Source organism: Magnolia sinica, chromosome 19 (assembly GCF_029962835.1).
Source record: "Magnolia sinica isolate HGM2019 chromosome 19, MsV1, whole genome shotgun sequence".
NCBI classification, from domain to species: domain Eukaryota; kingdom Viridiplantae; phylum Streptophyta; class Magnoliopsida; order Magnoliales; family Magnoliaceae; genus Magnolia; species Magnolia sinica.
In genome coordinates, this window is record NC_080591.1 from 12347240 (window position 1) to 12360818 (window position 13579).

Sequence of the window (13579 nt, forward strand, 5' to 3'; positions counted from 1 at the left end):
ACAAAAGAAAAAGAGAAAGAAAGATCAGATGTTGGAAAGCTAAGAATTCCAGCCTAGGGCATTTTTGAGGCACAGGCTATCCACATTAAGGACCATTGGATCAACAATCCGTATCACCAGTACGTGGGCCCACTCCCATTCGTACGTACTCAGATCTTAAGGATAATGTACATATATGCATAACCTTAATTACATTGATAATTTAAGTGCAATTTACAGAGGGAAATGAGTAGAAAGATTTCAATCTTGCAATCAAGCAAAAATGCAGTTCTTTAAGGCTCCGTTTGGCATCCTTTTCCAGGATAAATAGATGTCAAGGGACATCTACAGCCCACGGGTGCCACATCAGCAAGTCTCCTACTGTTTTGCATGAAGCTCCTTGTTACAACTTGATAAAGTGCAGTTTTACTCCTCAGCATTTTACAACTTATCAAGTTCGTTGAGAAGCTTCTTGCAAAACAACAGAAAGACTCATTCATGTGGTAACATTTACTCCTTTGGGATCCTTGTATTGATCAATCATGGATTTGCCAATCCAGGATATCAACCAAACAAAAGATCAGCTGATCTAGTAGGAGTAACCAACCTAGGATTGACGAATCCCAGGATTCACAACACCGCTAGGGTTGGGAAGTCCCACCATCCAAATGGGCCCTTATTTATCTTGAAAGATACCAAATGGAGGATTAGCTTTATACAGAGATAAAACTATGGGAATCATGAAGGTACTGAAATTTCTAATGGTACGCCCGGCCTTGGCTCTAATACCTCTGCATCTGGTAATTCTCTTGATAAAAGTTCCTGCACAGTACAACCATCGCCATCGTCGGTAAAAGATATGAAATCTCAGTACAATAGAAAAATTGAAAGTTGAAACAAATCAGCTAGGTTTCTATTAGGGCTGCAACTTCTGTTCAGGTCAACCCAAGCCTGATTGACCCAACTCGAGTTGGGGTCAGGTTGTCATGGTCCTCGGGTCGGGTTAGGGTTGGAAAGCAGCAAACCAATTTGAAATTGGGTCGGGTTCGGCTTGAGCAACTTATGGTGGAGTTAAGTCAGATTGCGAAATAATCACATATATTTAGGTTGGGTCAGGTCGGTTTTAGGGTTGAATATACAGGAACTCGAGTTGGGTTTGGGTTGGGGCTCACGGGTTAGAATTCGGGTTGGTTCGCGTTGTGGGTTGGGTTTTCTTGAGGTCAGGTTGGGCTCAGGTTGACCCTCAACCCAACCCTCCCAAGTTGCACCTTTAGTTTCTATTAAGAGAACTAATCACTTATAGGCAAGGTACGACAACTTGTCGTACTGTACCATCTTCCGTGCCAACATGCCACCTGTATGGGACATCAGTACCACTAAAGCGGTAGGCCCCTCCATGAAGATTGCCTGTCCACTCATCAGGTGGTACACGCCATTGGAATAAATGGGCAAGACAGTTCAACTCAACATACAGGAGTAGCCCACCTAGTGAGTGGATCAGCCTCATTATCAAGAAGAGCGATCCTCATAGTGTGGTCTATTGTTTTCTTGGTACTGATTTTCTAAAAAAAGTTGCATGTTGATGGAAAGTTGGAGACCACAACTTGTGGTACTGTTGCCTATAGGTGACCAATTCTCCTCTAGTGTAACCATGAGAGCACCTTGGCATGCGCAACAACTTTTAAATATTTCCGTATGAGAGCATATAAAAGAGATGCGAAGGGTTCTCAAATAGATAAAGCATTTACTAATTGTTCAAGCCCTCTTTTTTTTGTGAGTAAGGCGGACGGTACCACTGCAAGCTCAATAAATAAAAGAAATTAGATACTGTAAGGGTTACCTCCAAGAAAATCCATACAATGAAGCAAAGCAATCAAGTACTCATATAAAAAAGACCCATCGAATCCAAATACAGTTGTAACAACCACAAGAAGGTCTATGATGTGGCACTGATATACTCGATAAACGATTCTTTTGGGGATAACACGTGTTAGTATAATGTGAATTAAATGAAATTATGTTCAATGAAAGGAGCTTTTAAACTTAAGACATTAAGACATTGAGAGTGTTTGGATCATTGGATTGAATTTTAATAATCCAACCCAACAAAGAGGAAATGACTAAAATGGGGACAGCACCATTTTAAATCATAGTTATTACCACAATGTAATTTGCATTTCAAGTTGGTCCTGAAATTATTATAATTCAATTTGTGGGCCCAAGTCCCATGCTATGAAGAGAGTGGGGAGTGCCCCATTTTGCCATTTCACTTCTATTGAACTGAATTATTGCATTTCCATTCTGGATCCAACTCATCATCATCATTTAAGTCTTATCTCAATTAATTGGGGTAGGCTATATGAATCCTATTCTACCATTCCACTCTATCAAGGTCCATATCTTTAGTTAGACCATAGGTCATCAAGTCTTTTCTATCTCCATCCATGTACTTTTGGACCTTCTACTTGCCCTTTTAAAGCCTTCAACTTGTGCCAACTCACTCCTAATCAGCGTGGCTCTTGGTCTCTGTTGCACATGACCAAACCATCTAAGTCTACTTTCCCTTATCTAATTAGGTATTGGTGCTACTCCTAAGTTCCCTCAAATGCATTCATTTCTAGTTCTATTCTCTTGTCTTGCTATTCATCATTTTGTCCCAAAAAGCATGGCTGGTATTATAACTATCTTATAAAATTTCCCTTTCAATTTGAGAGGTACGCAATGATCACATAAAAGTTGAGAGGGACACCTCCAATTCTTCCACCCAGGTTGAATTCTATAGGCAACATCTTTCTCAATCTCTCCACCCGCATGAATTATTGACCCAAGGTATTGAAAGTAGTCATTTTGGGAAAATTCTTAATCAACAATCTTAACTAATTTCTTGTTTTCAATCCTAGTGTTACTAAACTTGCACTTCATATACACTGGGGATAATGGTCCAGTATCTCCCATACACTTCCAAGCCTTTATTGGTATACCATCTGGTCCGAGGGCCTTTACTGTTTTCATCTTTCTCAAAGTTTTTTTCACTTTAGATTCCTAATCATCCAGAAGTATCTATGGTCTTCAACGTCGTTTGAGTTTATCGTTCTTTCTATCCCTATGCTCTTAGTGTGATTGTCATTTACAAGTTCTAAAAATAACTTCTCCACCTTTAATTGATCTCATTATCCTTTACTAGTAGCATCTTGTTATCTCTCTTAAAGCATCTAACATGATCTAGGTCTCCACCCTTCTTCTCCCTCATTTTTGCAAGTTCGAAGACATCTTTCTCACCTTCTCTTGTCCCCCTATTGTAAAGATCATCACAATCCTTAAGTTTAGCCTCACTACATTCTTAGCAATCTTTTTGGGCTTTCTATATTGTTCAAATTTTTCATCATTTCTAGTCCCTTGTCCGGCTTCAAAACATGAACAGTTTCTCATGAACATCAATAACCATTAACTTATGTTGCACAATCAGACTCTATCCTGGTATAACCTTGCAATCTTTACATATTGATCGTTCTATTTTATTTTATTTTTAAAGTAGAAAGAAATGTATTTGACTTGTATATGATCCACTTTTGGAAATTATAAAATGTTCATCTTTTCCTTTTAATGTGTTTGCTAGAGCTAAATTGTATGCCATAACGAATTCACGAATAGCATCTCCCATCTCATTTCTTCTCCCAAAACCATAGGCTCCATGTATGCTCTCACATCCTCTCTCCTAAGGAATTCCTTTCATCAATCCATTCATATCATCCCTTGATTCTATCCTCTAACCCTACCTGCAATGTATGTGCAGTAATAACATTAATTATCTCCTCTCCTAACACAAGTTTTATTAACAAAATCCTATTACTTGTTCTCCTAACATTTACAACTTTATCCTCTAAATCTTTTTATCTACCACTATCCCTACACTATTTCTATTGTCGTCCTTTTCTTATATACCAAACTTTAAATCCATCAATTTCTCTAATTCTTGTCCCTTTTCACTTGGTCTCTTGAACGCAGGCTATGTTAACTTTCCTCTGTTTCATCGTATCTATTAATTCCATACTCTTACCTATCAATGTTCCTATATTTCATGTGGCAAGGCAAATCCTATTCTCCTAGCCTAGTTTCTTTACTCCATCGCGTTTAGAATAATATGAGAACCTTAACCTACTTCTTACAAGCCATAGCAATTGGATCTTTTCAATTCAGGATCCAAATGTAATTTCACTAAGGAATGTTGTATACGTTAACATCACTTGTCATCCAAACGTGCACAAGCGAACGCACAAAGATCACTAATTTGTTTCATTTTTATAATATTAATGTGCAACAAAGATCTGGACTTGATTTTTAAAAAGAAAAGGAAAAAAAGAAGAAGAAGAGGAAGAAGAAGAAGAAGAAGAAAGAAATATCTAACCTTGAATGATTCTATTGTCCCCTTGGCATAAACGATACTTGAGAGAAGGCCTTTACTGTCAAGATCTCCATTTTTCATTGGCACAATGAACCTGTAAAGAAACGGAAGATGAGCAGGGGGGCCTACATATCATTCAAGCAAACTACAGAGTTTTGCTAATCCCCACAGATTCCTCACACACATCCCTTACATGCATTCATACGTGCCAAAGCATCCCAAATACAAGATCCAAGCTGTTCATTAGGTGGGCCCACCTTGTAGATGCCCTTGGCCAAAAATAAAGTTCTGCGTATGTGTCACAATAGGTTGGGTCAGCCTATGGGCACAACTGGCCTGCATTGCCTTTGTGAGCTTGGACCAACCTAAATGGGTAGCAGGTCAAGCTCAAGCTAGAAATGTGACCCATTTGAGCAAATAGGTCGGGCTATCGGTTGAACCCTACCAACCTGACCAGCTCATAAAGGCTTGGCCATGCATAACCTTAGCCTCATATTCCATTATTCAACCTGAGTTGCATTGTGGCGGGTTGGGTCGGGTCAGCTCAGTCAAGCCTGGCCCTGTTACGATTGAACAGGTCGGATCAGGCGAGCTTGGGCTTGTTGAATTTTAAGGGGATGGAGTCAGGCCATTAGTCGTGAATCAGGTTTGGGATACAATTCTTGGCCCACTTGGTAAATGGTCAGGCTCAGGCAATCTAAACCTGGTCCAAACCTTGACCCATTGCCACTCCTAGTCCCACATAAGGTGGGGAAAATGTGTACATCAAATGTGGATTTGACTTTTTGTTTACCATACCTTGTTCCAATACATAAGTGACCCGCTGAGTCATCTAATTTTTCAGCGAGTATTACTACATGGTGGGGCCTACATGTTGAGTGGCTTGGTTCTAGCACATATGGCACATGTTGCCATGTACACGTGCAAAGGTGCTTGGAAATTAGCAAAACTCTATGTTAACAATTAAGATGAAAGTAATATACTTGGCTTGCAGTAGCTTGGCAAGCGCAACTGCATCCTCTTGTCCAGAAACCAAAGTAAATGCTGGCAGCAATTGCTTTATAACTGGTGTAATGACAACATCAGCACTCTCCTTTTGTAGAAAAGATTGGTTGTAAACACAATGCGGCTCATAGTAAAGAGTTAACTGGCTTTGTGGAGACATGATGAGATACCTGAAATGCATTTTAAGAGGTTGAGATTTGATTGCACAAGAAAGAAAGGCAGAAGTATAATTGATCCTTAAAGAGAGTCATTAAAAGACATTATTATTTATATAAAAAAGAATGTGTGCCAGCAATGATGCAATATGTAACACCCAAGGATAATGAATTAGGGTGTGTTTGGTTCCACCATATATTGCCAAATTTCATGACATTTCAGGATTAATCAGTCTAATTTGGTGCAAAACGTTATGACATTTGGTGCAACCAAACACACCCTTAACAAGTTCAAGGAATTTACCCATTCTCTGGACGCTGCCAAGGAGGGCCTAGAATAGGTCCAGCAGTAGCACGGACACTGACCTTCGAACCATTTTTTCCTTCAATCTCAGAGCTTTGACCAGGCTCTAAATATGTGACCTGAAATTTTTTATAATGTAGTTTGTAATCAATAATTAGAGGGAAATATACCCTAAGCATGGTGCCAATTCATTATCCAGTGCGCTGCATCCAATTGGAAATGTTGCAGAATGGACTACAATCCAGACTGTTCGTCATCTGCGTGCCCTTGTGGATTGATAATAGAAAAATCACACTAATAGGATGATCTTAACCATCAGAACTGTGAACTACAAATGGATGGTAGAAAAAAATAACACAGCTTTCCGTATTGAATGGAAAAAAAGCAATTCCAGTTTGATGGAATAGGATTGTCCAACCCATTGATTTGAGGACAGTGGTCCATTCACAGTCAAAACCACCCACTTAATGGTCCAATCTGAGTGCAGTGCACCAGGTAAGGAAGTTGTTTCCTGTGCTCTTATTAGATTTCCCAGAAATTAATACGACTTAACCTATCTACACACAAAACGGGTAAGAGACAGAAGGTGCTAACTGAGAAGAACAAGGGTTTAGTCTCATGTCGATCCCAATATATAAATCTTATATTCTTGTATACATGCAGGAAAGCATGTTCAGGATAAGGCTATATGAACAAGGAGTAACATCAACAGGCAAAGGAGCAAAAATGTAAACACAGTCAGGTAGTTATCACTTGGCAAAAGAAATGCAAGTTGAATTCGTGCAAAAAAAAAAAAAAAAACACCCAGGAAAACTATTCTACAGAGAAACACAGGCAAGAAACTAACATACCCATATCTTGGGCAATAAATATCCAATATTTTCTCTATTGAAATTAAGAATCCCACTAGCAGTAATGCAGTAACTGCAAGTTAAATTAGAAAAATAAGCACCAAATGCATCCCATTTAAACTCAACATAGGCTAGGTGTGTATGTAAGCGTAGGCCTAAGAATGAGAGGGCTCAGGCCTGGATTTTGAACTGGTTGGGTCGGTTTAGCAGGCCGGGCCTATTCAAAAATTTGATTTTGCCTCGCCCATTGCCAGCCCTATGAAAGGCACAACAGCTTTCAATTCATTTAACCCCTCGTCAGTTCTAGATAGTTCACCAACTCAATGGCAGATCAAGGAAATTTAAGATGCAAGATACAGGAACTTAATTCAAAATCAATAGCTATACTATATACAACACAAGTAGCTTTTGGACATTTTTGCCCTACAATTAGTTTCGTGGGGTGGAAAACTTTGAATATTCAAAGGATATCAGAAGACATTTTAAATGAAGCCAGGGGCAATTTGGGAACTGGAAAATATGGTTTTGTTCCGGCATGCAGTTCAGATCTCACCTGCAAAAGCCTGCGATGGTTTAGAGTATCCGCATCTTTTCAATTATTTGATGGAAGTAGCCTACTGGAACTCCTCCTCTCTCTCTCTCTCTCTCTCTCTCTCTCTCTCTCTCTCTCTCTCTCCTCTCTCTCTCTCTCTCTCTCTCTCTCTCTCTCTCTCTCTCTCTCTCTCTCTCTCTCTCTCTCTCTCTCTCTCTCTCTCTCTCTCTCTCTCTCTCTCTCTCTCTCTCTCTCTCTCTCTCTACATGTAGCCCACACTTTTGTTACAGTTTATCTTGTTCTCTCTTCTCTCTCCCCCCCTTTTTCTATCTCTCCCCCATCACCTCTCCTACCTTTTCTCTCTCATTACTCTATGTACATGTGTTGCACGGGCCACTTCCCCTAAAGATAAACAACCGGATCCTTGTAAACAAGGTAATGGCCACCACCGTTACCGTTATGATACGGGTTACAATGCCCATTATGGCCTCTTAAAAAAAATTGTATCGGCCCTGTAACAAACTGTTATGGGCCGTTACAGGCCAATCCTTTCATAACGACTGTCACATCCATCCATTACAACCCCATAACACGGAACAGATGCCATCATTATTTTTTACAAAACGGTTACGCCTTTGTAACAGCCATTATAGCACACCATGCTTGTAAACCTCCCCTTTGATGTCTCCATCTATATTAATGGCATCTTTCATGGACCAAAATGTACATACAAAATGATCTAATGCCAAGTGCATTATATTTGAGCAAGGTGAAAAACATACCATCTATGTTGCATTCAGATCATTATAATCATCACTATATAAGCCTCATCACAACTAATTGGGATCGGCTACATGAATCCTATTCCGCCATTCCACTCTATTAAGGACCATACCCACAGTTAAACCATAGGTCATCAAGCCTTTTCCTACTACTCCATACTGTGTTTGGATACAAAAGCTAATTGAATTGAGAATATTCAGATTAGGCAAGAGTACATGACAATAATTAATAACCTTTCCTAGTACTCATAACGAGGACCTATCTCAAATTGCATCAATGCAATTTGGAGTCCTTACCAGCAATATTCAAATGACTGCTAAGGAAAGCAGGCATCTATAATTCCACTTTATTAGCAATTAAGATTTGATCAAATGGTGCATCTGAACACACCCTTAAGGTTCCAGTGTCTCTAATACTCGTTGAGTGTGATTGGTGCATGATTAACAATCATGCCCAACTTGGCTACGGTTGAACTTTAGCCATCCAGTTGCAGCCGCCTTCCAGAAGATGTTTTGGACTGATCTGCTTGTATGCATGGAAATCCACATCCATTTGTGTTGTGCACTTGAAGAAAATTGGATTAGAAGAGATGTGGGGTTGCATGATTATCAAAACAAGCCCATACGATAATCCATGATGATTCTTACGTCTTTTTACAATTCCATAAAACATACAACTTCTAAATATGTTTAATCATTGTCCTACAAAAAAAAAAACATACTACTCCTTACTCTTCCACATGATAAATTGCCCCAGCAGAATAAGTACAATAGCCTATGAATGATCTTCTATCAGCAACAGGTCTGGCCCAATCTGCATCAGAGTAAGCAGATAGCACTGATCCCTTATTTAGTGACATCATAATACCCTGACGATGAGAAGATTTAGGTCACTCATTATCTTGGTTAAGGCATCCATCAGCCTAGTGTATATTGCGCACAATGTAATCAATATCCGGTCTCACTATTGCACTTGGATAAATTCCCAACTAGCTATTGATAAGTCCACTCGTCCTCCAGAAAATTCCAATTTTTTAGCTAAGTTCAGGAATAGTTCATTAGTTGAGTTGATTGATCTAGTGGCTACCTTTTCAGACTCCTGTAACAAATAGATTGTGCTTCCCCTAAAAGAGGAACACATCCTTGTGTGGCTCATCTACTTTAATAACGTTGATCCATTTAACCAAATTGATGTAAACTCCCTCCCTCCTATATCAGTGCCCAGCTGCCAGCAACCACACAACTGTATTGATCAAGAAGTTCTCTCGAACAGGTCAGTCGTTCATCACATGAAGCTTCTAAATGTGTCCCTTGCCACTCATTCAGTATCTGATGTTCGGACATTCTTTGGCAGAGGTCAGCCTGAAACCAGCCAGGATCATGTCTCCCCTTGCCCATATCGAGCAAGCAACAGCTACCCAAAAGTCATTTAGGTACTGTTTCTGAGCCAAGGTTCTATTTGAATTTGGGGCGGCAGGGAAAAACAGAACCACATTCAGTGGGCTTTCCATTTTTGTTGCTATTCCGATAAAAATCACAAGCAATACCAGTATGGGAAGGTCCCAGACATATTTCACTTGTGTTTCGATGCGCTAGTGAATCATGTCGACATTGGGATCTAGGAACTTCTACGCATAGCGAAAAACATAAAAGAGGAAATGTTGACAACAGATATGGTAGAATCAATAACTTACATTTCTGAAAAGCGGGTTCAAAATGGTTTCTGCATTGGGAGTCGATATCACCCGCAAATCTGGTAACATTTTGGATAGCGGCCTCAAGGTCTTGATATGGCAGTGATCATCAAGGCTTTGCGTAATTATTAAGCAGTCAAGCTCGGGAAGATCGTTAAGCTGCCAAAACAAGGAACATGATAACAATGACAATGACAATGACAATAAGCTAATCAGAAGAAAGTTGCAGTGATCAGAAGTACCTGGAAATTCTTCAAGAACTTTTTGGCAGCATCATAAAGCCACGGAATTCCGAAATCTAAATTGCCTACCAAGATTGGATCTACCAAAATTTTTACACCACTCACATCCCATAACCAGCTGTTCCCCTAAAACATCCAAACACAACTTCATGAAACAAGGAAAAAAAAAACATATAGAGCTAATTATAAGTTTATGCATCAATCTGGTCTATTCAAATCAATTGAGTCCATTCAAACTGAAACCACACTAACCAGATGGACCCAACCATTCTGTAGTGATCGAGACCATTCAAATTGTTGGCCACACAATGAATAGATCACACCCTAAAAACTGCAATGATCAAAGAGTCCTAAACTCCTAACCATTGAGATAACTTTGGTTCATTGAATGCGAACTATTGCCCATTTTCTTCCTAATCATCCATTCTCAAACCACCAAGCTGGCCGTTAGTAACACCTGGTTGTCATGATTTCTAGGCCAAAATGTGGATGGTGTATATAAATGTACATGCACAGTGTAGTAGAGAGTACACCATAATCCTCTAACTCAGTATGTCATTATGTCATAATTACAGTAATCCTAGATGTACAGGAAATTAAGGGAGATTTTTTAAAAAGGCCCACCTCCAGATAAGTGAGTTTGATCGAACCATCGCCGCCAGATAAACTTGGCTCAATCGCATTCTCTTCAGAAACAATAGCAGAAACGCGGTGATGGAACCTGTGAATAAGTATATAGTTCATGGAGGAATTATGTGATCCTCCACCCAAGGATATGCACTGCATACTGGAGGATTCAGTTCTACAAGTGGGGCCCACTCTAGATGGACCAAAGCCAAACACTCCCAGATTTGTACATTGTAGTCAGAAGTAATGGCCATTTTGTTCAGTTCAAAGAGAAAGCGCCCCTGCATCTCTCTGACTGTTCACTTGCATGTGAAAATTTTGAAAAGATTAGGTTTGCCCTGTGAAGGAGATTCTTGCGGGCATGGTCCACCAAGGTGGGACCCAACAGACCAATGGTCTGGATCCCTGAACTGTGGGCCCTAGTTGTAGAAACTGAAGACCCGAGTATACTGTGTGTATCCTCAGGTCGGGGTTCATCTAATTCCTGGAATGCATGATTATCAATATGAATTTTGAAAGAAAAACGAAGTAAAAATGAGAGAGGAAGAATTACATGATCTGTGGGCCTTCAATTCTGACCAGTGGGGCCCGCAGTTTGGATCCAGACCATTGGTCTGCTGCATCCCACCACGGATGGGCTACTCCCCTAGAATCTCCTCGAGTTGACAATCTCAACGTTTATCAAGGGCCCACATTCAACTGGTGCCACTAGGATCGTCCAATCGTGGAGATTTTTGAGGCATGGCCCATCCAGGGTGGAACTCAACAGACCAACGGTTTGGATTGCCAATCCATGGGCCCCACACGTCACAATCCAAAACTCGTGCAAAAAAGTGCAAAGACGAGAGAGAGAGAGAGAGAGAGAGAGAGAGAGAGAGAGAGACCTGAGATAGTGGTGGTTGGTTCTGTTGGTGGGAGAAGAGAGGGAAGGGAATCGATGGAGAAATGGTAATTGAGAAGAGAAGCGTTTTGCTGTAGTATTGCGATTGCTTCCATTGCTGTTGTACGCATGATGATGGAGGAAGGAGTTGGCAGTGGCGCAGCTGAATTGGACGGCCATGATTGAATCAAATCAAATATCAGAGAGAAAGAGAGAGGTGGTTTCAGTTGTTTAACAGTCGAGAGAGAGAGAGAGAGAGAGAGGAAGAGGAGGGTGGTTTCGGTTGTGTAACAGACTATTTAGCAGAAAATGGGGTTTGGATTTGTTGGATTCTCAGCCACCCAAATGGGGGACGCGGATTGCCTACCGACACTGTCAGTAGCCAATAGCTACTGGACGGAGCTCTGTGAGCCCCATTATGATGTATGTGTTTTATCTACGCCATCTATCCATTTTTTCAGATCATTTTATATCATGAACCAAAAAATTAGGCAGATCCAAATCTCATATGGACCACACCACAGGAAGCAGTGGTGATTAAACGCTCACCATTAAAAACTTCTTGGGGGTCATAAAAGTTTTAGATGAAGCTTATATTTGTGTTTTCCCTTCATCCAGGTCTTTTTGACCTAATCAACATGTTGGATGGAAAATAAACATTTACAGTGGGCCCTAGGAAGTTTTTAACGGTGGGCATTCAATCACGATTGTTTTCTTGTGGTGTGGTCCACTTGAAATTTGAATCTTTCACATTTTTGGGCTCATCTCCTGAAATGATCTGGAAAAATAGATGGACAACGTGGATAAAACACATATCTCATGGTGGGGCCTGCATAGTACTGTCCAGTAGCTTCCTCGCTACTGGCAGCGTCAGTAGGCAATCCGCGTCCCCAAAGGGGTTGCTTCACTTCAAGATTGCAGACAGTGATCTTCCCGTACACACCCTCAAACGTGGAAACAAGGATCATGTTTGCCAGATCAGATTCGCTCTTCAAGCGATCCAAAATGATTAGGTGATGCATTCAGAAAGTTAGGCTGACCTGTTCATCTGGTGGGCCTCAGTTGCAGAAAGAAATTGAACGGTCATGAGAGTTAATGTGTAGACTTGTGGCCTGTGGGACCGAATGGTGATCAGATCAGTCTGGCTTTTGAGGCATTATTTCTAAACGGTGAGGATTGTCTGATGAGCGACTCCAATCTTTCATCTATAATCCACGTGCGAGCGACGGACGCCGCTTGTACGGGAACTCCTGGCGATCTAAGTACACTAGCACGAGTGCATTTTAGGTACTCACCGTCTATTAGATCCAAGCCGTTCATAAGACGGCAGCGCCATGGCCCCTGTAAATGCATAGGTGTGAAACTCAGCTGTCTGATCATCAAGAGGGCCACACATGTACAATAGAAATGGATGTATGTCTTGGCCTAATCACGTGCTTTTGATCACAGGTGGTGCTTTCGAATGAATGGACAGCACGAAAAGGGATGAACGGCCAGAAAATCATGAACGGCTAGCAGTGTGTTTCTAGATTACTTAATCTGCTAATGGGTCGATTTTGGGGCCTGAGCTGAGTACTTCCTTTACAGTCTGCGTCATGGATTTCTAGCTTGGGTTTTACTTCTCGGCCCATCAGTAAATTGGAATTCAAAATGAGAGCCGTTAAAAAATGGGCCGAGCTTGGTACAACCTTCATCAAACACATGCTTATAAATAGTAATCAGATCCGAGCCCATTCGGCTTCGAGGACGCATTTGGATCCGAGGAAAATCATGAAAATCCAAGGAAATACAAAGAATCATTTCTTTTTTTCGTCATGGATTTTCAAGCACAAAATTCCAAGTGGCCATGGAAAGAAGAATGGAAGAATCCACTTAATATCCAAACAAAATCCTTAAAAATAGAATCCATGTTTGCATGGTAAATAATCATTACATGATTGAGATATCTAACCCACACGAAGGATTTCCTAGAATATGGTAGATCCCATCTTTCCGCAGGGTGATGTGCAAGTCAAGTCCACCACACATGTGCAGGGCCTAGCATGGCTGACGTCACCAAGTTCTTTGAGCCCCACCATGATGTATGTTTTATATCCACACCGTCCATCCATTTTGCGAGATCATTT

General features: G+C 40.7%; 1 protein-coding gene across 2 annotated transcripts; it reads right to left on the minus strand.

The window, feature by feature from the left end:
- Positions 1-626: 626 nt before the first annotated feature.
- LOC131234764 (uncharacterized) lies at positions 627-11775 on the minus strand. 2 transcript variants are annotated; one of them, XM_058231710.1, is made up of 8 exons: positions 11458-11775; positions 10571-10667; positions 9947-10072; positions 9705-9863; positions 5846-5964; positions 5365-5556; positions 4385-4475; positions 627-801 (listed from the first exon to the last, which is right to left on the minus strand). In XM_058231710.1, the coding sequence occupies exons 1-8, from the start codon at positions 11631-11633 to the stop codon at positions 718-720; spliced, it is 1044 nt and encodes a 347-aa protein (XP_058087693.1). In that variant the 5' UTR covers positions 11634-11775; the 3' UTR covers positions 627-717. The 2 variants fall into 2 exon arrangements, with proteins under 2 accessions (XP_058087693.1, XP_058087694.1); XM_058231711.1 differs by having other exon boundaries at positions 10571-11057; positions 11458-11594.
- Between the last annotated feature and the right edge of the window lie 1804 nt (positions 11776-13579).